Consider the following 24,204-nt stretch of genomic DNA (forward strand, 5'->3'; position numbering starts at 1 on the left):
TTTCAAAGTAAACAAAATTGCCCACATGACATCATTAGAAGGAAAAATATGGCTTAAACACAATATAAGAAAACTTAAGTATCAACCTTTATATAATAAGAATATATTTTTCTTATTTTTTGTATGAGCTATTTTTCAAAGTTAAAAACCAGTCTTCTTTTTTTCCTCTGTGAAATAACAATTTCTTGCCAAAGAGAAATTAAGAACACTGCGTTTATTAGAACACATTATTACTTCTATTTGAACTTTTTGTCCCCAAGTTATTGAATTTTCCTGACAAGAATGACAATGTTATTTAATAATTTCCACTGCAAGTTAAGAACACCGGAAATTTGACATTACTTAATAGCAGGCGGCAGAGTGGCATTGTTTATTGTTAAAGCATACTTTGCAAATAATAATAATCAGCATAATAAATTAAAATCAAAGAACTCTTCCTTTTCTTCCAAGTGCAGTCATCAATCAATAAACAATTTACTTTGGCTAGTGAACTGTAGGACAGAAAAATTAATTTGATTAAATACATAAAACAATGGCAATTGTGTTGGATGGTTTTCTTCTTATAGAAAATTAATTGTTAACAGGTACATCTTAGCCTGCACATTCTTGACCTTAGCTTGTCTTATGTATATGTGAAGGTTCAATTTTGAAACCTTTCCAATTTTGCAAGAGGAGCTGGTGTGGGTAGGCCTTGTGGCAGTAATTGGGCCAGGCCTAACAACGCTATTTCCTCTACTGAGAGCCCAAATCCCCTCCACTTCAAGCCCTGCATCTACAGCAAGTTATAGTGCCCCAAATCCAGCTACCAAGGGGTTCTTGGAGGAACTACAAGAAAAAACTCCAGTGTTGACCCTCAATACTCTCTCCCTCCACTCCAAGAGCAGAGGCGAACTTCCTCTCTGCTTCCATCGAACAAGGGGTGGGTGGCTACAGGCCAATTTCTTTGTGATGGAGTTGGGTCGGTTTGAAGGTGATTACAGGAACTTTTCCAGACTCCATCGGGACTACCACCGCAATGGACTCATTACCATTCCCAACATTAGGCCTTACTGGTATCCTCATTACCAGAAGACAGAGATGGACAAGATAATTCATAAAATGCTTTAGATGGCAGGTGGCATTTTTGTGTTTGATGAACTTGCAGGGGCAGCGGTGTTTTCTAAGCTGAATCTAAAATTTGCATGAAAGAGGAGGATGTTTTCGCATCCATGAAAGTCACTACAAATTTCTCCTAATGCCTTTTGGCCTCACAAATGCCCCATTCACGTTTCAAGCCCTCATAACCTGCGGAAATTTATGTTAGTCTTCTTTAATGACATCTTTGTCTACAGCAAGGACATCGAGACCCACATGGAACATTTGAATTGTTGAGGCAGCACCATCTATTGGACACCCGGCCCACACACAAAACGAACCGAGACCCAGACCCGCCCGTCTAACTATCCTAATTCAAACAACAGATTGCCTCTCTCTCTCACCTAACGCGCTAAACCTGAAGAAGCTAAGTTCCAACAGCCAAGAAGTTTAGGGGAACATAGAGATTACTCCTTTTAAATATCCATATAGGAGAAGAGGTGTGAATTTAGGGAGTTAGTTACAGGAGAGAGATATAAATAGGAAGTGAGGATCATTGGTTTTAGGTAGGAAAATACTAGAGTGAGAATTGTGGAGAGAATTAAACGTCATTTCGGTTACAGTTATATACACTTACTCAATATACTCGTTCACTGTGTTAGGACTATTACATTGATACTCCCTCGTCAGTGATTTCTCACATTACTTCTATTCTTGTTCATGGATGGTTTTACTTGAGTCTTGGTTTGGGTTTTGCAGCAGGAGTTTTGCAGTCAAGAGTTCATGGGGGTTTGTTTATTTCTCTATCATGGATCAAGTTGTTTATAAGTTATTAAGCCTGAGGTCTGAGGACACTGAAAACTGAGTTAATCATCATTTTCAAAGATATTACATCTTTGGTTTCATGTGTAATTCAAATTTCAATTATTTACTCTGATTCCATCTTATATACATGTATTCTTCTATTTATGTTTGTGGCTTTGTTGTGTACCTTCTTTCTGTACGATGTTATACAATGGCCTCCAATCAAGGAGATTTTTTAATTGATAGGATCTGTGCTCCCTCTTTTATGTTTGCGAAATCACAGAGGTTTTGGAAGGAAGAAACGAAGTGCATGGCTTGATGGCAAAAATGGAGTTCATTTTACTATTCGAGCTAAAATTGTTGTTGTTGTTTACATATCCCTATTATAATAGAGTAAATGCCCAAATTAATCTCTAAAAGATTATTCATTCTCCAAATTAGTTTTCAAAAGATTTTTTTTAATCAAATTTGTCCTTTAAAAATTTTAAGTTAATCATTTTAGTCTTTCCATCACTTACGTTTCTAATGGCGTCAAAATTTATTGATGTGATAAGTTGTAGTCCTAATTGGCGGTTAAAATGATAAATTCATGAAATTAGATAAAATCAATCCCAAATTGAGAGATTTTAATGCTTCAAGTTTTTTTCTCAATTAGATTTTGATTTGATCTAATTTTATAAATTTTTTATATTAATAGTCAATTAAGACTCTTATGTGTGTATTGTAGTATCACTTAACATGTCATATTAACAAATTTTAGCGCCGTCAATAAAAAAAATGACAAAAGGACTAACATAATTAATTTAAAATCTTTGAAGAACGAATTTGATTAAAATTTTTTTTTTGGGACTAATTTAGAGAACGAATGATCTTTTACAGACGAATTTGACAATTTATCCTATTATAATGGCATGAACCCTATTGCTTTAACGATTTCAAGAAACAATGAAATAAGTATGTACCTAGGTCGTTGATCTTAAGGAAAAGTGGAAATTGATTCCGAGAAAGAGATGACGAAATCGAGCAAAACAATGGTCTTAAGTTGTAACTTGTAACTGAAGTAATCATGGGTTAAAAACTAGAAAGGAACTAATAATTATTTTGTTACAAGAAATAATACCAGATTTATCTTTTCTAAAGGGTAAAATGATAACTGTAATTTAGACTTTTAAACATTTGTGTTAGTCGAACAATATTTTCGATTAAGGTAAGTTAGTTCGAAGTAGTGAAAAAGTCGATTGGGATGTATGCAGTTGTTGAAAAGATGTACGTGTAGACATTGGTTGGGAGAACTTACACAGACTCGATTTCAAACACCTTATTAAATCGAATGGGCCTAGTCGAACAAGTATTTGAAATGAGTAATCAAATAGTTGTTCGAATAGCAGATTGAGCAGTTACGTAAGTGGAAAATTTGAAGGCTTTCATCATGTGAGGAATTTGTGGATAATGTTTATTGGCAAAAGAGTCGGAACAGTTACCTGGGAGTGCACATACAAGACAGCGCTATGTAATTAATAATCGGTTATAGAAGTAGACTATAAATACTAAAAAGTTTTAGGGAATAAGGGTTGGAACTTTACTCCAAAAATTACTCACACACACTCACGTCCCAGAGACTTTCTGAGTCTATTTTGAGTTAATTATCTGTAGGGTTCCTTCCATGTCTTTATCTTTTCAATTTAACTTTCTGTAAACTTTACCTTTTCAAGCAAATTTATGTTTCAAGTAATGATTTAACTTTCGAATGCAATTTATCTTTCAGTATCTTTAATTTTCTTGCCAAAAGTCCTTTGACTCAGTCCAAGACACCTTTACTGCTTTCTTTAAATCTCAATGCAAACCTTTTCCGATTTCAGCTAATTTACTTTTCGAATTCATTGTCTTTATCTTCTTTTACCTTTTTACAAATTTTATTTACTTGTTATTTCAATACCCGTCTAATTGAAGACATTTTGATGCACTTATAGAAAATTGGTACCTGCAAAAGAGGAGTTAGTTTCGCTCCTAGACCATTAGAATCGAACCACCATCAATTTGCTAAAAATCGACAAAACAACTTGAATCTCTTTATTATTAGTAGGGGTGACACTAGATAAAGTAGTATATGATTGGTTTTGATTTTGAACTTTATTATATTCACAACCAATCCTATTCATTTATGGGTTGGATCAACTAGTTTGTTCGTTTTCCTATAGCATTTGGCAGAAAGATAGAGATGGAAAAATTAAGATTGAGAGACAGAGACTAAGAGACAGAGATTGAAATAAATCTCAGTATTCTATTTGGTGCAAAGTGGGAGACAGAAATTGAAATAAGAATAAAATTCTAATTTAATTTACACAAAGAGTAAAATTGGAATTAATTAATTGAAAGGAGGGTATTTTAGGTATAAAATGTTATTAAAATTTCAGTCTCCATCTCAAAAAATTTTAGTTCCCTGTGTCCCTACTTTTTGGAGATACTGAAATACTGAAATTTTAGATACAAAGACAAAAAGTTTAGTAACAGTCTCTGAACCAACAAACATTATACTGAGTCTCAGTCTCTGTCTCAATATCTCAAAACAAACGCTACCTAATAGTCTTAAGAGTAAATATCCTTTCCGACCCCTGTCCTTTTTGAAAATTGACTACACGCTCCCTAACGTTTATAAATTACCAAATCGGCCCCTATCCATATACTCTGTGATACCAATTAGCCATTCCGTTGGTTTCTCCATTCAAAGTCGTCGGAAAATGTTGAGCTGTAAGGTGCAGCCCGTGACGTGGCGTTGGATCATCCTGCGTGGAATGCTCTGTGTGCATTTGGACAATTAAGTCCCTCCACACTCAGCAAAGCGGCGTCGTTTTGAAAAGAAGCCCTATGACTCGTTTTGTGTGAAATCTCAGTCTCCCCATTTCTAAACCCTAACACTAGTGTATCAAGCATGAGCGATCCAGAGCAATCTTCAACCTCTAACACACGCCGTGTCTAGAGGAAGACTATGGTGGGTTCAAGTATCAATGCAAGTGAGGGTATGAAGGCCAAGTTCCAGCACCCTAAATGCAAGAGTCTGGGACAGCCAAGAATCTGGACAGAATCTTCCTGGGTTGTTCCTACTATCGCGTAAGTGTGCATCCATCTGTCACGGGCTGCACCTTACAGCTCAGCATTTTCCGACGACTTTGAACAAAAAAACCAACGGAAAGACTGATTGGTATCACGGAGTATATGGATAGGAGCCGATTTGATAATTTATAAACGTTAGGGGGCGTATAGTCAATTTTCAAAAAGGATAGGGGTCGAAAAAAGTATTTACTCTAGTCTTAATTATTAACAATGAATTGACATCATGTTTTATTTATGACAACTTATCTCTTTTTAAAAGAATAATTGTAATTTTTTAAGTTTTCTATCGTTTTTAACATGACTTTTTTCTTATACCTTTTTAATAGTTAAACCGAAGTAGGTATAATTTCATTCAATGACCTTACAATTTAGGGGATATTCATTTTAACCCCTAAATTTATAAAATTTTCAAACTGATCCAAAAGAATTTAAAATTTTAAGATTGACCACAAAAGGATAGTAATTTATCTTGAGAACAACATCAAAAAATGAGCGACAGCAAAAAATGGCGAATGCGCTAAAGAGTGGTGGTGGAGCTGTTCTGCTCTCATCACTCTCCTCCTTCTTCTCAGCTACATCTTCAACTCACCGCTCCCTCATTTCCAACGCCACGCGCTTCCGTCGCAACAAGTTCCCTCTTTTCTCCATTTCTTCATCATCATCAGTAACAAGAAGATGGAGCAGAACCCCATCTGGGTTCCCTTCATTTTGCACACTTTCTTCTTCTTCCTCTTCTTCTGAAACAGTGGCGGAACCCACAACGGCATCCAATGATGGTAATGGTGAAGGCACTGAGAAGAACGACAATAATAGTGCTAAGGATGCGGCGGGGTTACTTGATATAAGAGTTGGTCAAATTGTGAAAGCGTGGAAGCATGAAGAAGCTGATTCTCTTTATGTGGAAGAGGTTGATATTGGTGAGCCTGAACCCAGAATCATATGTAGTGGTCTTGTCAACTATGTCCCTCTTGAACAACTTCAGGTGCTCTTTTATATATATATATATATCAACGAGGATTTAGTTGATAGTGTACATAATTTTGATTGTTAGTTCTGCACATATATATTTTATGTTGTGCAATATATGATGACGGATTACGGAATTTTGATTGGTCAAGTTAGTTGATTTCTTTGCGGCAATATTGCAGAAATAGATTGGAAATAGGGAATTAGTGACTTCGGTGTCCCATTTGTGTTTTGCTATACAAATTAACAAATGGTATGGTGCCTATGCAGGGCAAAAAGGTTATTGTTCTTTCAAATCTGAAACCAAGGAATATGCGTGGTGTCAAGTCTTGTGGAATGCTCATGGCTGCTTCTGATGCAAAGCATGAGAATGTTGAACTTCTGTTCCCTCCGGAGGATGCAATCCCTGGTGAAAGAATATGGTTCGGATCAGAGGATGAAAAGGATAATCAACCTGTTGCTGGCACTCCCAATCAGGCAATATATCTTACTTGCTTAATTAGTATGATTAACTAGCTGATCACTGAAGTTACAGAATTTGGATAATATGTGCTTATATAAATAAAGCCTCTGGTTTACGGTTATACCTTTACATATATTGTATAGGAAGTTCACTGTGAAAATGTTTAAAAACAATGAATCTGATGTCCAAGGAAATACAGACTGAGCTTTAGGAAGAACACCAATAACTCAAGCAGATTTAGTTTTTCTCACATATTTCATATATAGATGAATTGTAGAGAAGGAGCAATTGATTAGTTATGTCATTAGTTATTATTGTTCTATCTTGTGTGACAACCTGCAGATTCAAAAGAAGAAGATATGGGAAACAGTGCAGCCTCATCTAAAGACAGATGATTCTTGTGTTGAATGCTGGGGGTGGATATCATGCGTACATCTGCAGGTTCAGTGGCATGCCAATCATTGAAGAATGCAAATATCTCCTAATAAGGTTTGGGAATTTCTTACTATACACAGCTGATAATTTCATTCAACATAGCATAGCTATCTGCTATGGAAGTAAATCAATCTTTTTTCTAGAACTATGACAAATTGATGATATTACTGTTTTGAGAACTTGTAATTGCAAAATTAGTTTTTGTTTTACTTTGGGGACGAACTTTTACTTTTTGGAGCATCTTACACATACTGAAGTACGCTAAATTACGACTTTGAGAATAGAAGAATGGATTCACAACTTTGGTGGTCAAATTACGAGTACTAGCATGGAGGAGTAGCATTCTGCGATGTCTTGTGCACTGTGCAGTTAGCCATGACTCCCTGCATTTTGATGCTTTTATTACTGTTGCCAGAACCAATTGCGTTTAGGTGGTGGATACATTTGTGCCATGGCCGAAGAAATGGGATGTTTGTTTGTGCATACTATTCTGAATTCGTTGATCAGCCCTACCAATGACACCAAGGGATTGAACTGTCCTTGGACCAACAACCACCAAGTCGTGATTCTGGTTAGCCATGCTTCTTCCATCATCTACATGGGGTTTCTCTGCAGGTTCATCTAGTCATAATATGGCCTCTGTGATCCCACGTTTGCCACTGAGATATAACTGTGTTGGAATGTCGCATTTGTGGAGATTTGAGACCATGTCTGATTGTGACATTGTTAATGACTCTGTTAGCGCTAGCAATGGCTCTGGCAATTGAGTTTGGCTCCCATCTTCTGTTTCCCTCTCCTTTCTCATTTCTTCTAATACCGCTCTGCTGGTTTCAATACCTGTTAAGCAATTGACATCCACAACTGTAATTGTTATTGCTATTGCAATTATCAATTACATTTTCATGAAATATCAAAGTAAAGTTTGGGAGTCTTACCTGCGAGGTATGCACCATGTACGTAGCCATTAAATCTTTCACTCGTATGCTCTCCAGTAAAGAAAATGCGGCCTACTGGGGCCTGGAGCACACCCATACAGATACAAGGCAAATAAACACAATGGGAAACTGAGGTATATTTTCGATAGAAATTGATAACAAAATGCAATCAGAACTCAGGGGAATAGTCAGAATTGCAATATATATGATGAAGCGTATTTAACGCAGTAAGCAAACCTTGATATTGTAGAAAACTTGGGGATTAGAGATAATAGGATAGTTACTATAGCTTCCACGTTGGAACCTGTTATTCCACCAGCGTGGAACAAGTATATCTATGGCATCAGGTATGTCTGGCCCAAACATATCCCTCAGTACCACCATAGCTTCTCTCAAAGTGTCTGTATCAGGTTGAGCTTCCACACGTTTAGATTCCCCATTTGTCAATGTCACAACCAAGATATTGGAACCAGGGTATGCGCTCTCCATGTGCTGGTCATAAAGCGGCAAATCAGAAGATTGTTCAAAAAGATAATCTGCAAATAAACTCTATGAAGCTCAGTAGTTAAACTACTCCAAATTTAGAACGAACTATTGACATGGATTACGTCTCTTGATAAAGGAGTGACATGATTTTCTGCAGAAACTTTGATTTCAAAGGTAGTGAGGACCCTATATATAATGTGAATTAGCCTTGGCAACTAAAGTAGTCTATAACTAACCAACTAATAATTAACCTAGCTATATACCGTTATATCTAACAAGGAGTTGTTAAAATATAAATTACAAGCGTTTAAACTTTAAAGTTTCCTTGTTCGACCAACTGAATAGCAGAAGATGGTTACCTGGTGAGAAACAAAATAGACAAAGAATTGAGAAACATTTCAAACGAACCTGCCAAAATGTGTAGTAGCCTCTCCGATCGTGTGCATAGATGAAAAATTCCTTTTCGGGACAACCTGGCCAGAACTTATATGGAAATTGCAGAAAGATTTTTGTGTAAACCATAACTTCACATTTCGTGATGGCTTCCGATTTCCATCTCTGTCAATTTTTTGATCATTTGTTATGGACATAGACATACATATTGTTTTACAAAACTGAAAGCACTAAATATTAACTTATATTGCCATAGCATCAAAAATACTGATAAAAAATGAGTGGTGGTGTTTAGAATTAGTTGAGTATACAAAATAAATTTCTTGATATTATCAACACACACAGGAGAGTGATCAAAGGAATCACATGAGTTGGTTAATGAAGAGCTTTAAACTGTTAGATCTAACTAAAATGTTTGAATTAATTTTAATATAATTATTGGTACAAAAAATTGATACAAACATTAAATTAAACATTGTCATATTAATAAAGACGAAGCCAATTTATTACTATTAAATTCAAGTGAGATGTTCACATAACATGAGTTCACGTCAATGCGATCATGCAATAAAAAGAGAAATGCTTGTCTAATATGGTAAGACGAGACATACGGGCAAGGGTGGATTGAAGGAAATGAAGTCGCTTTGCAGAACGCCGATGCTAACGGAAAGAACTACGTAATTAGCTTCGTAAAAGCGACCATCCTCTGTCACCACTCTAACCCCACTTCTCGATTGCTGTATTCCCCTGACGACCTGCACAATATCCATGCAAAGACGTCACGAAGCATTATTACCGTCCAAAATGCCACTTGAAAGAAAAAATGAAGTCCCCAAAAGTCCAAAATCAAAAGTCAAATACAGCCAAAAATCAAACTTAGGTAATGCATGTTTCCTGAGCTGATCCATTAGTTTCTTATCTTTGATGAAAAACGTTTTGTTGTGGTTTCTCATACAGTTGGGACATAGACAAAAATGAAGTCCAGTGCCCACGATATTAATTGAGATGACATAATAGCATATACACACAATTGGACTTTGGGACCTATTATTTATGAGATGCTAAACGCTCTCTAAGATAGAAATTGGAGGTTAGTATTAAGTGAGGAGAGAGGTAAATTAAGATCGTTGGATATATTATATCAATGATTCAAATTAGGATTATGCAATAAAAGCTTTACTTTTTAGGTAATTTTATGTGATTAATTTAATAATGTTATATATATATATATATTTTTTTTTACCAAAAATATGAGACTCGAACCCGCAACCTCTTAATTGAGTATGGGGAGACTATGCCATTTGAGCTATTACTCATTGGCTATATATATATATATATATATTGAATGATATAAGATTCATAAAAATATACAGTGAAATGATTATAAAATGATGAACTTGAAAGTAGTCCGATCCATGCAAACAAATAACGATTTTCAGCTTCTCCTGTTATGGCATGCATAGGACTATTTGCAGAATGAAAATTCTGACACAAATAATTGTACCATGAGTACTCCAGTAATAGGGGGAGAGATTATTGCATAGCACACTTAATTAGTGTTTTATAAGAATTTGTATTTTTTATTTTTAATTTTAATATTAAAAAAGATATTTATTAAAAAGATATTATAAAGAATTAAGAATAAATAAATGATTACGAATGTTTGTAAAACACGTATTATGCTTTAATTAATTAGGAGTATATATGACAATTTTTCCCGATCGATTGGGTTCATTCTAAAGGTGGATTCCGTGAATAACTGAGAACGAGAGTACAGTTCATGAGCTCATTATTAGAGATAGAGCAACCTGGTTGAGTTTGAGACGATTGTCCAAAATTCTACCCTCTGATGTATGGAGGAAATCTTCTGCCATTTTGTATAGCAAATATTCATACCCTCTTTCATCCGCCACCAAATATTCCCTCTCCCCAAATTCTGTGAAGGTAGATATTGGTTCCACCTCTGCACTCAAAATATTCACCTTTATCAGTAGTTATTCTTACTTCCTCAACAGGCAAATAAATTTAAAACCCGTTGCTTATTTAGCAAGAAACATGTTATTAGCTTATTACAAGAAGATAAAATTATTGGCCAATAATTATCTTTATTCTTGCTTCAAATAACAGTTAAAATTTTCAAATGTCGAAAGTGACATGGAATCCGTAAATGTTAACCGAACCTGCCATTTCAAAATCATGGAGGATGAAATCAATGGCCAGCTCAATTGGCGTCCTAAAACGAATCAAAAATCGAAAAAAAAAAAAGAAAAAGAATAATCTCATGATCAAAATATATCACATGGAAATAATTAGATGCTTGACGTTAATTATTACAATCCTAATTTCAGAACAAATTAACTGTTCACCCAAGCTTCAACGTGAAAACGACGAGCAATTGCACTTACGAAGGCGGTTCCGTAACTTTGGACGTGGAGCTATGATCGCCACCGCTTTCCGCTTCCTGGTTCCTCAAGTTCTGAATCGCCGAATCCACGGCTTTTTGGTACGAGTCGGTAGCGATTCCACTCGGAAATATCTTCCCACTGCAACTCGTTACGGTTAAATCAGTTAGTTAAAGAACAGCAGAGCAACTCGTGAGACGGTGAAAGTGCACAGTGGCGCACAATAGATATAAATGGCGCAAAATAAGAAATAATTAAATAATAAATAATTAAATATATGAACCTGCGATCGTAGATGTTGTATCGCGCATTGCTGTAGTCGGAGAAGAAGGTTCGGAGGCCTGATTTGGCGGCAAGCTCCCAAACAGGATTCGACTCTTTACCGCCGACGCCGGCAATCCATCCGGCGCCGAGCTCGACGGAGACGCCACCGAAGGTTTCCTTCCGGATTCTACCGCCGATTCGGTCGGAAGCTTCGAGGATCAAGAGGTCGTGGATGCCGTTCTCAGCTAGCACCTTGGCGGCTGAAATACCTTAATCCCGGAACAGAAGAAACAAAAAACAAAGAAGAAAAATTAGTGAAATTGAAGATTGGTGGTGTATGTCAAGAGGAATGGCGGTGGAGGTAATCACACCAGAGACGCCGGCACCGACAATGATAACGGAGGAGGGAGAGTGAGAGTCCATGTAGAGAGAAGGAGAGAGAGAGAGTAGCAGAATAACGGAGTCCACAAGTGTGTGAATAACTGAATGCGAGCTTCTGTTAGTTTGGCATAACAACCATAACTAGCGGGAGTCCTTTATATAGTTTTTTTTTTAATTAATATATGAGATATTTTGTCAAATATATTAAATTATGAGAGATGCTACTAGATTATTAGCATGTATTTTTTTTGTTATCAGTTTAGTTATTAATATTTAAAAATACTAGAATGAGATCCGCTTGATGTGTAGAGAGATAAATTAAATATACTATATATTGTATTTTAATAAATGTTATAGTATTTAGAAATTGGTTAAATAATATATAAATTAATATTAAATTTAATTTTTTTATATTAAAAATATTTTATAAAATATTTATTTGATAATTTGTATATAATTCTATATAATTATTTCATTAAAATGTAATATAAACTAAAATATAATTTATTATTTAAGAATTTGAATTTCTTTCTTTTTAAAAAAATATAGACTTTTTATATTAGAGTTATACAAAATTATATCTTCATTTGTTATTTTTATTTTTACATTTGTTTTACTTGTTATTCTTTGTCTTCTCATATGGTGTTTTTTGAATTGCAAATAATTAAAGAAAAAAAATTTAAAAATGAATGAGAATGAGAAACACTAAAAATATAAATTAATTTTATAATCATGATATATTTGAATATACCTAATAAGGAGATGTGCCAAATTTAAACTTACTTAAATTTAGAAAAATGAATGAAAATAAAAAATACAAAAAATATAAATATAAAATTATAAAATTTTATAATCATAATATATTTGTATAAGTTATAGAATTTCATTATTTATAACTGAAAAAATTATTATTATTATTATTATTATTATTATTATTATTATTATTATTATTATTATTATTATTAATATTATGACACTTTTAATATATATTATTGTATTTAATTAGTAGTTTATGTTTTAATTGAATAATAATATATAAGAGTTTTTTTAATTTTTTTAAAATTTTTTAATAAAAAATAATTGATTAATTTTTAAATCTTGCTAAATAAGCAAAATTTTTGACATGACATTTAGAAAGAAAAATATAGCTTAAACACAATGTAAAAGTATTTAAATTAAATATTAACTTTTATATAATAAAAATAGATGGGATAAAATATGTTTTTATATTACTAAACTAAAAATCTATTTGAAAATTTATGAATTAAAATTCACTCAAGTTTTAGAATTCTCTTTCTTATTTTGAAACAAATAAAAAGAAATGATATGATTTTCTTTTAAAATTTTAATTCTCATTTTTTTTCATTACAAATCAGACAAAAAATTATCTGAATTTAAAATCAATTCTCACACCGAATAAATTCAATATGTCAAATGTAAAAAATATTTCTATTTACAATTGATTATTTGAATTTTGCTCGATACTGTTTTAGTCCTTTTTCTTCTCCTTGTTAAAGACAAAATTGTAAAAGAAAAAAATCTAACTCATATAAAAATTATTTCAAACTAAAGAATTGAATTCCATTATATTAATATGTTAAAGTCTTTTCAACTCATAGAATTGAGTCTTAAATAGAAATGAATTTCATTCTTAAATAAAATAGAATTCTTTTCTCATATTCAAATAATTTTCAAATAAGTTCTAAAAAAATTAGACTAAAGAAATTAAGTTGATGAGTAAATAATGACTAAAAATAATAAATTGATTAAATTTTAATGGTCATCTAATATTTTTCTTAAATTATTTAAAAAATAATACGTATATATAAAAAATTAATAATTATATATTTATGTATAAATATATATGTATAATTTAATTTACTTTTAATAATCTTTTTATATTGATAATTAATTTTAATATACATTTAATATAATTGAATTATTTAAATATCTTAATGTGAATATCCTAAAGGAAAATATTACTCAAAGAATGGTAGATAACTAGATATATTATATCTGTAAAAGAATTTAAATTGTGGCTAGTTTTAATAATTAAAAAAATAATATTTTAATAGAATAAAATAAACTTATTTCTAAATAAATAAGTACCAAAAAGGCATAATTTAATACAAGTGTGAATAAATATGTCAACTTAAAAGATAATGTTTGGTATGGCTAATTAAGCAGAGGTAGTTAATATAGTTGAATTGCATGATAAGCAAATAAAAGAATTTGGCGCATGAATAGTAGAATATTAACCGGTAGGACTAGGAAGTAGGAATACTTCCCTTCCTAATGCTCACAAGTCACAACAGAAAAAGATATTAAAAGTGAACTTAGAAAATAAAATGGTTGGCTTTTAAAAGATGTATAATCTAATCAATACACACATACAAGCTGTAGTGATTTTACAGAATGAGAAAGGAAGCCAACATTTTTACTAAAATTTGGCGAACACTTAACCAATAAAAAAAATACGTAATTCTACAAATTGATAACTACAAATCATAAATTTATCGGCTCCATAGCATTCCTCTGACAAAATAACAGGTATATCTCTCCTCCTAAGATTCTAGCAAGGTGCTTAAACATCCATGCACTTGGGTTCTTATTCGCAAACGAATCTGCTTTTTTTAATGTGACATGTACAACTTTTAGGAGATGGATTTATGTTTCCCCTAGCTGTTTGTGTTCTCTGTAAAAGTTCAATTCACATTCATGGCAGATTAAGTCTGTGTTTTTCTGCTGACATATGAAGAATCTGTGCGTTATATACTCTTGCGAGCTGAATACAAAAATCTTAATAGACTTCTATATCTTCAGTGAAAATTTACTCTGCTTTAGAAAAAGAACAAAGACACAAAGCTCTAGTAATTTTTGGATTTTGGATGTGTATATGTATATTTATGATTTTAGGTGTATTGAAATTGCAATTGCTAATTGATTGTTGATTTGTTCCTTGTTGATATTCTCTAGCAAATACTTTTTTATGAGATGAATAACATAGACGACCTAATATAACCACAATAAAGTTTGGGAGATAATAAAAAATCAGTCCAAATACTATAAAATTATTTTATTTAAAATTAATTAATTATCGTTAGAATAATTATATTATTTTAGATGTAATAAATATATAATTATAAATGTCATGTATATAAAATTATAAATGTTATATTATATAGGATAATTTTAGATGGCGGATGCTCCTATAAAGACGCGTAAAACGTCTTTTTATAAAGACGTTTACATATCGTATTATTATTAGACGTATTAATGAATTGGTTATTTTTTTAATTTCTTAGCAAATCAGAATAAAACTAAGAGGCTAGGGTTAGGATTTTTTTTAGGGACCTAATTGTATTTTTAAATATTTAGGGATTTAAATGTTCGCAAAATAAAAAATTAAGGATATATTTGTTTTTTTATCAAAAAATTTAAACATGATTCGATTCAAATTGTATAAATCCATCGGATCGAATCGGATCTAGTAATTATAATGTGGACAATTGGGTTTATTATTGTTGCTATAATAAATCGATTTTGTTCTGATTTATTAAAAAATAAATTATTAACTGGTTTAATAAAGACGTCCAATAATAACATGACACATATAAACGTCTTTAAAAAAATACATTTTAGTGTCTTTATCAAAGTGGTTCCTATTTTAGATATTATCAAAATAACAATTAACACCAAAATAACTTATTAAATACCATGTTTCTTTTTTTTTTTTCTCAATAGGAATGGATCCTAGATTCTGTTTGGCCTTTAGTTGAGAGCTTTTTAGTTATTTTCTCCTTTTACCCCCCTTTTATTAATTATTATTGACAGGTATAGTTCTTTCCAATAAGGCAACAAATTTTGCTAGATATGATGATAGAGGGCAACTAGACAATGGTTTTTGAGGCAATATGTCTTTTTGTACAACTTTGTTGATAACTATACCAAGGGAAAAGGGCCATGTGAGTAGTTCTAGACACTCAGATCAGAGATCTCGGCGACTTCACCCATTTTCATAGATGATTATCAATGTGAAGTTGTATCGTCACATGTTATTGAAACTCTTTTTGCCGTATAGTCTTTTATTAATTAAAGTTTTATAGTTGGTCTATAAGCTTTAACGTTTGTATCAAGTGTTGAAAATGTGTTGACCTGAAAATAAAGCTTAGGGGACATGCCAACTAAAAAAGCAGAAGAACTATGGGGGCTTCCAGATCCTCAGTTAGTGCCAATTGAGGTTAGTTCAGTTGGTTGGGTTAGGTAGCTTAATTTTCCCCTTCTTCTTAGGGTTTGGATTCGAGCCCTATAAACTACATGAACTAGTCTCTTATTCTGTCCCCTAGAAACTAGTTGAACTAAATTTCCACACTTCCACATTGTCACATTACCAAGGGTTCACCAAGTTAATAAAAGGTGAGAAATGCTAGAGTCCAACAGGATTTATTATTTTTGTCCATTATTTTTAACCATCAATTCGATTATCTTAATCTAATAATATAATAATATATTTTAGCCCACGCTTTTAAATTTTGATTCTTAATTAATGGGCAAAAATAATAAATTTTGATAGTCTTCTAATACTTTTCATAAAAATTTTTATTAATTATGGTTAAGGACTAACATGTTTAACGATTGTAATGAAAGTTGGTTGATGTAGTATTTTTAAAGCGTTAAAGGACACTCATAAAATAAGTTCTATGTTAAAAAAGGAAAGGGATCAGTTTTTTTTTTTTCCTGCATATGAAAGAAAAAGAAAAGAACAAACGAAAAAAAAAGCCAAATTAATTCGCATAATTCTTATCTAAGCATATAAAATTATAAAGTTCAATTCACATGTTTTTTTACATTTGAGATAGTATTTTTAGCCATAAGATCAGCTACATATAATTGATTTTTTTTTAATTAAGGAGATATTAAGTCTTTTAATTCTAATTCAGAATCTCTTAAATTTTTTTTGACAAGATCTTTTTTCGGAATAATATCATCAAACTTCTTTCCGCGCACCATATGAAAAGCTTTTAAATAATTTATCTCACAAAAAATACTGCGAAAAACACATTTTTAAACAAGAATTAAACCCCTCTAAATAACATAAAGTTCAGTATATTTTCTAATTTTCTAGAGCAATTTTTTTATTATTATTATTTTACGGTTTAAATATCTATAACATTGGAAAACAGACTTAATATGTGTGTTAATTAACTAACTTCAATCATATATTCCAATGGTAGCATAATAGCATATCATCATGTCCTCTTTTATTCGATTACGGAAATTGACAGAACTCTGTAGCTTGTAAAGAGTGATCTTGGTTTATATATATAATTATATATACCTGTCTTTATTGAAATTTGCTTTGCAATTGTATATAATAATAATTTTTGTTCCGATTTTTGGGCTACTTGTTAATGTGATTATTGGAATGTTGAAGATAAGGTAGGTATTTCAAATTGGAAATGAAAACCCCATGAGAAATCAGTTATAATCTACGAAAAAGCATTATATTATGAGATATATGCCTTATCCGTATAGGATATAGGTATATGTTACCATCATGTTCCATTATTATTAGTAATTTTTTAGTGCATTACGTAATCTTAATTTTACACAAATCTGCCCATTGGAACCAAGACAGGAATAATTTTTAATTTTTTTTTATCATAAACATAACGAATTTCATCTTTGTGTACATATTCTTAAGTTCTAACCCCAAAATTCTATATCCAGTTGAAAGCATTAGAATTATGGTAGTAGTTATCGGAAAAGAGGGATATGATACTCAATTAGCTTCTACTAAACAAGGGTAGTAATTATCGGAAAGAAAAGGAAGAAAAAGAAAAAAAAAATTAAGAACAGTAGTTGGGATTGAATATCACAGTACGAAATAGTGATTACTGATGACCCAAGAAAGAAAAAGAGCACCAACAGAGGAATAGGTTCTTGTTCCAAGCCAAAATCTCAGTAAGTATAGATTCCTATAGCAGAATAAATATCTCCCAAAATGCTAAAATAATGGACATTTATCTAAATAGATTAAATGAGAAGTGAAAGTAGTGTAAGATGATAAATTTATCCGTAATAAAAATGGGGATATTTAGATGAATAAGTAAATAAACACATATGAATAAAATAAAGAATAAAAATATAAAAAAATTTGGAATAATACCCATTTAAAAAAAAAATAGTAGAGTTTCATCTTAGTAGTTTGAACACGTAAGAAAAAAAATTAAAATATTTAATTAAAAAAGTGGATCAGATGAAAAATAGACATATTACACAAAGTAAAAAAAAATCTAAAAAATTATATATGATTTTATCAAAAGATATCTAAGTCTAAATGATTTTTATACGAACATAATATATAATAGAGACATAATATATAATAATATATAATTACATTATTTATTTTATAGCCGATTCTACCTAATGGAATATGACCTCTGTCATTGTTTTATATATATATATATATATATAAGACTTAAATTTCTAATCAACCAAACTCAAATTATTTTTTAATGATATTGAGGTGGAAATGATATTTTTTATCTTCATGAACGGTAAAAATGTTAATAATATAGTATTATTTGATTTAGCATGTAAAAATTGAATCTTTCGATTTTTGAAAATAAAAATGCAAAAATCAGATCATATGATTTTTTAACTCTAAAATAAAAAAATAATAAAAAAAACGAACCATCTAATTCAATATTAAACAATTTTTAAAAATTTTCATACAAAATAATCAGATGGTCCAATTGCATATTTACCATACCAAAAAAAAATCTTACATAGTCAGTATAGTTAAATTGCACACACCCTTATCCATACTAAAAAAATTGAGCCTCAACCAAACCATCACTAATAAGCTTAGAAATAAAAATATTTTAAAAACAATAAAAATTAGTCAAAATTAGTGAAAATTTATTTTATTTTATATTTATTAATTATTTTTAAAATAAATATATAATTTTAAATATTATATATATATAATTATCAATATTAAATTAAATAAAATAATTTTAAATTTTGGTCGTTCTAACATTACATTACTGGCTTAAAAATCCTTATGGTACATGTATATTGTGTGATTGTGATTGTGCTCAAGTCTTCTCGTTCAGACTCTGCATCGATCAGGTTTCAATATATGATTCTTGTGTCACTTATTGGTTCGTGAATAGCATTATTTTAAGTGGCTCTTAGCTTATTGTGTGAGTGAAAGCGATTTCATTATTCTCGGCGATGTTACTTTCACACGATCTATTTCCCAAAGCCATGATGCCACCAACGAAAATAATGAAGAACAAATCATATTCAATTGGACCTTTTTCTTTTCCTTTTAGGAAAGTTCCTATGAAGGATTGAAATTCCTAGAGCATGAGCCGCAAAACGAAGGGAATGTGCAAATTAAAAGGGTTGTTGTCAAGATCAATTATGATCAATCTCCCTCAACTGAAGTGACTTCTAAGTTCTAACAGTTCCCCCAATAAGTCCATCACTTTCATGAAATAGATGATAGCCCCCCCAACTACTGGAGTTGGAAAATAAAGCACTATAATAATCAATTTGGTAATATGATTTTTTCAATGTTTGCAATGATGGCTACAAAGGCTGTTGTAGAAAAAACGAGCATGCTTTGCACATTATATTCCAGCCGTATAATGCATAGTAGGATTAGTAGCATAGTGTATAAGTGTGTATAACTCCCTCCCCATTCTAATAAGTATTCATTTTAAGAAGAATGTATATATTTTTAGTATTAGAATTGATTGATAAAAATTAGCTTTTATATCATAAAAAAATATATAAGAGATATGCACACAAAAGTTAGTGTATATCCCGTGAGATATAGGAAAAATTGTAGTTAGCAAAATTGTTAGAGTACTATTGGTTTTATTTGTTTTTTGAGCCTACATTTGGTTCTTAGAATAGGATAAGACTGTGAAGGTATCAGATTTTGTATGATAAAGAAGATGAGAATATGAGAGAAAGTAAGAGAAAACATCTTAGATATTTCTAGTCTTGTACCCCGACAATGAACGTGTAAAGTGCTGGCTTCTAAAATATATCTCTTCCATGAGTTGAAAGTTTTAGGCTTGATGCCATAGGTATGGGCATCCCTGCTTTGGCCAGCAGCTCTTTGATGTATTTCGTTTGGCAAAGCATCATCACATTATCATTGTTTCCCAAATTCTTTAACGATAACACAGAATTTAGTTGGTTGATTAATGCTGTAATTTCTGACTAGGATATCGTCCACATAGACTAGGACATAAGTTGTTGAAGATGTTGTGAATTTTGCGAAGAGTGATATTGAACCATGCTCTGGGGCTTGCTTTAGTTCATAGAATGATCTTTGGAATTTGCACACAAGGTGAGGAGTGGTAGCTAAGGTGAAGCCTTTAGGTTGGGTATCCATTTAAAAAGGCATTGTTGAAGTCGAACTATCTTATTTACCATCCTTTTGCCAATGCGAAGCTTAACATAACTCCAACAGTAGGAGGTTTGACCACAAGCCTTGCCTTGTATTTTTGGATTGTGCCATTTGGATGCCTTTTAATTCGAAAAACCCAATTGTTGCCAATGGTAGGTGCTATGTTGGGGATGTTTGGTTTCTCATAAGGGCTTCATACTCTTCCTCCATTGTTCACTCTTCAATGCTTGGTCTACTGTTAGAGGTATGTTTTGAGTGAGATCAAGATCAACTCCTTGGAGTATTGCTGCATATGTTTTAGGTTTGAAAATTCCAGACTTGCTGCGAATTTGCATGGGATGTTGATTTGTTGTAGTTGTTAGAGGTGCAGGGAGCACTGTCTTAATGCGTGCTTGCTCATGAGCACTTGCAATTGAGGGAACTACACTGGGAGAGAGATTATTAGAATCATGATTAATAAATATTGAGAAAAGTAATCCAGATAATGGTTCAGATATATCATTGATTAAATTGGAAGTGTCATTCAATGTATACAATGCAGTATGGGATGGGTGTGTGGTAAGGTAAGAAGTGTGTGTGTGATTGGTGTTGGGTATTGGATCTGCTTCTGTAGTTGAAGTTAAGTCAGTGTTTGATGAAGCAATTGGAAGGAGGTTACTGCTTTGAATTGATGGATTTGCTGTTGTATCAACTGCTATACTTACTGAGATGCTTGGTGAAGATGTGGTTACTGCTGGAATGTGGACTGGAATGGGTTGAGGTAGTGGATAAAGGTGAGTTGAGGTTGAAAGATTGGGTAAAGGCTGAAGCATTAGTTGTTGGGTTATAAAGGTTGGTTTGAGTAGTTGAGGCTAGCAGTTGGGCTGTTCTGTGTGATGAGTGAAGAGTTCATTGTAAGGGAATTTGAACACATTAAAAATTATATTTTTAGAGATGATTTGCTTTCCATTTGGTAATAGACATTTGTAATTTTTGTTGTTGGAGGCATAGCCAAAAAAGATAGATATTTGTGATCTATAGTCAAATTTATGGGTATTGTAGGGTCTGAGGAGGGGGTAACAAGTGCAATCAAAAGGCTTCAGGAGGCTATAATTTGGTTTAGTATTGGTGAGAGCTTCAAGTGGTATTTTGTTGTTAAGGGTTGGGGTTGGTAGTCTATTCATGAGATAGGTGGCAGTGAGGGTTGATTCATCCCAAAAGGTGAGAGGCAGATTGGCTTGAGCTAGTAGTGTAAGAGAAGTCTTGGTGATGTGTCTATGTTTTCGTTCTACTGTGCTATTTTGCTAGTGAGTGTAAAGGCATGTGAGCCTATGTTGGATCCAGTCTGTCGCAAGGAATTGTGGTAATGCTGATGATAGATACTCTCCTCTATTATTGGTTTATATGGCTTTCATTTCAGTCCAATTTTGAGTTCTACTACTGCTTTATATTGCTGAAAAGCCTCAAATACATGACCTTTGATTTTGAGGAGATATGTATAGATGTATCTTATACTTGCATCGATGAAACAGATGTAAAACATACAATCTGTAACATGATCTGCTATACAAGGGTGCTAGCCCCCAAACGTCAGAGAAGACAAGTTCTAAAGGTGCATGATTTGAGTATGATTCAGGATAATGCAGTTGATGAATTTTAGTGATGCAGCAAGCATTACACAATGAAGGATCAAATTTATTTTTATTCATTGAATCATCAGAGTTTAGGATATTACATTGGTTCATCACAAGAGTTACTACCTTATCAGATGAGTGTCCTAGCTTTTTATGCCATAATTGGCTTGTATCATTGACTCTTTTACAAGTTACATTGACTTGTGCATTTAAAATTGGACTATTTACAGAACCAAGTAATTTTGGACTCAAAGTCAAAGCTGTATTAGTAGCTTCTTTATTTACACCTAAAAATGAAGAAACACCTAAGCAAGTTGTATTTGAATTGATTGCAACTGTGTTTGAGAATCTTTTGACAACAGCTTCATCATTTAAGGTTGAGGATGAGGGAGTGGTTGGAGTGACTAGGCTTGGGCTGACAGCAGCTAAGCTTGCTGTATTTAGGTGGACAACAGCTCTTTCTTTGTTGCTCAACAATGAATAGGTGTGTCAGTGGCTTAGATAAGCTTCTTTCCATACTCAGTATTTGTATTTTTGGATTTTTTTAACAATATTTGCATTGTAACAAGGTGAGTTAATAGGCACAGACTTTATTGTTAGACCAATTTGGATCCCTTTATATTTGTAAAGGTTATCTTTAAGTAATCTTTAAAGGAGAATCTTCTTGGATATCTAACATTCTATGCACAAATGAGGCTAGAACTCAAAGAACACACAATGGTCTAAAGCAAATTTGCCTACACTCACTAGGTTTTTAGAGATTGTTGGCACATGTAACATGTTTTGCAATTTGAAAGGTCTATTAGATAATGATGCATGCATGAATGAGCTTCCAATTCATTCAATTTTCATACATTGGCCATTATCTCCATACACTTGCTCCGTGCCATCATAATCAGATCCTGTGATGAGATTCTTTTGATCAAAGGTGATGTGGGACGATGTTCCCGAATCAGGATACCAGGCTGTATTTGGAATTACTGAGGGCAATGCAAGGAGAGCTTGAGGGTTGACTGTTGAGGGAGACTGAGGTTTCATTTCTTGAAGTCATTACTGGGAGCTTTGAGATCTTGCACCATTTTAAAATGTCATTGAGGGTGGTATTGCTGCATTGAGGGGTTGCGCTTGCGGATTCATGAAATCTGGATTGAACCTGTGAAAGCATTGCACCACTATATGACCTATCTTTTCACAAAGTTGGCATTGAGGTCTGCTACTTTGCCACCATAATGATCTTCTTGTACCCATAAAGTAGCCTCTGCCTCTTGCAGCTCTAAATCCTCCTATGTAGTTGTTGTAGCCTCTGCCTTGCATGCATTCTTGAACGTCTTCACTTTGAGCAACGTTTGCTTGAACGGGACCTAGGTCTGTCTGCCTGAACCTTTCAATCAACTTTTCTTGCGTTAGCAACTGCGATTCAAATTCACTTTCTGACATTTGCTCCATTCTTGCAGTGGCCACTGTTATAAACACATTATATTCTTTACCTATTAATTATATGGAGATATAAAAATTAAAAAAAGTTAGTGAACACTTTCATTCTTAAAATATTATTCATTATATATAATTTATAAAAAAAGTATGTTTATATAAAATAACAGAAACATAATTCACAATTTTTTCTTTTTTTTTTAAATAATTAAATTTGTTATATATTTTTTAATTTAATTTTGATATAATGTTAGATAGGGATGACAAAATTCCCCGAGATGCGGGGATCCCTACCGGCACTGTCCCGAATGGGGATCTGAATGTGGAGAATTTTTTTAGCGGGGATGGAGACGAGGGACAAAATTCCCCAAAGCAGGCGCGGGACCCGCGCGGGGATCCCTGCCTCGTCCCCGCTATTCTCCGAAATTTTTGAATTTCTTGAATTATCCTTAATAGTTTATTTCTCATATATGTTTTTTAGTCATTTCTCACACACACATATATATATATATATAAACCCAAAACTCCTAATCTTTATTTGCATTACCCTTCTTCAATTTAGAGATCCCTAGCGCTGTCCATACTCCATCCAACCTCTTTGTAGCCACCCCCTCGCCACCCTTCTCACCGCATCGTCACACCTCACCGTACCATCACCCTTACCGCGTCGTAATTTCTATTTGCGGCATTCCTTTTCGTAATTCTGCCGTCGTATCCATTCTCCTCTCTGTTGCCGCGTCTCCCACCTTGTCCACTGCTTTGTCCTTTGGCTCGTCGTTGCGTCATTTCAATAGAAGTCATCATCGTGTCATTTAGACTTTTTGTATAAAATCTTGCAGTTTTTATATAAAATAGATACTTGCAGCTCTATTCATATAGAAATTAATAATTAGTTAGAATCAAGGTTCTAAAAATCGGACCGGACCGACCGGTCGAACCGATTTAACCGGAAACCGGCAATGAAAGCGATCCGGTCCTCTTCCAATAACCTCTGTGTTGAAAATCGTAACCG

At 32.7% G+C, this 24,204-nt stretch overlaps 3 protein-coding genes across 3 annotated transcripts in view; 1 reads left to right on the plus strand and 2 right to left on the minus strand.

The window, feature by feature from the left end:
* Nucleotides 1-24,204, minus strand: part of LOC107634189 (pentatricopeptide repeat-containing protein At1g34160) — a 190,865-nt gene that overhangs the window by 41,664 nt on the left and 124,997 nt on the right. The window lies entirely within an intron of this gene.
* On the plus strand, nucleotides 5,462-7,062 carry LOC107629685 (Nucleic acid-binding, OB-fold-like protein). The gene is given in 4 exon segments (XM_016332530.3): nucleotides 5,462-5,971; nucleotides 6,226-6,432; nucleotides 6,761-6,821; nucleotides 6,824-7,062. Coding segments are annotated over 4 exon segments (825 nt in total). The 5' UTR covers nucleotides 5,462-5,494; the 3' UTR covers nucleotides 6,904-7,062.
* Nucleotides 6,093-11,845, minus strand: LOC107629684 (polyamine oxidase 1-like). Its single transcript, XM_016332529.3, has 10 exons — nucleotides 11,705-11,845; nucleotides 11,353-11,602; nucleotides 11,073-11,210; nucleotides 10,848-10,900; nucleotides 10,476-10,630; nucleotides 9,279-9,422; nucleotides 8,683-8,832; nucleotides 8,026-8,280; nucleotides 7,789-7,870; nucleotides 6,093-7,690 (listed from the first exon to the last, which is right to left on the minus strand). Exons 1-10 carry the CDS (start codon nucleotides 11,754-11,756, stop codon nucleotides 7,479-7,481), a joined length of 1,491 nt encoding a protein of 496 aa, XP_016188015.1. The 5' UTR covers nucleotides 11,757-11,845; the 3' UTR covers nucleotides 6,093-7,478.

This window comes from Arachis ipaensis, chromosome B3 (assembly GCF_059453495.1).
Source record: "Arachis ipaensis isolate K30076 ecotype BB chromosome B3, ASM5945349v1, whole genome shotgun sequence".
In the NCBI taxonomy this organism is placed as follows: domain Eukaryota; kingdom Viridiplantae; phylum Streptophyta; class Magnoliopsida; order Fabales; family Fabaceae; genus Arachis; species Arachis ipaensis.

Excerpts from the sequence above, each read along its gene's own strand:
- LOC107629684 (XM_016332529.3), bottom strand. The coding sequence starts at position 11,756 with ATGGACTCTCACTCTCCCTCCTCCGTTATCATTGTCGGTGCCGGCGTC. Across the intron at positions 8,281-8,682 it reads GCTACTACACATTTTGGCAG|CACATGGAGAGCGCATACCC; the intron begins GTTCGTTTGAAA and ends CTTTATGACCAG. Across the intron at positions 7,691-7,788 it reads ACATGGTGCATACCTCGCAG|GTATTGAAACCAGCAGAGCG; the intron begins GTAAGACTCCCA and ends ATTGCTTAACAG.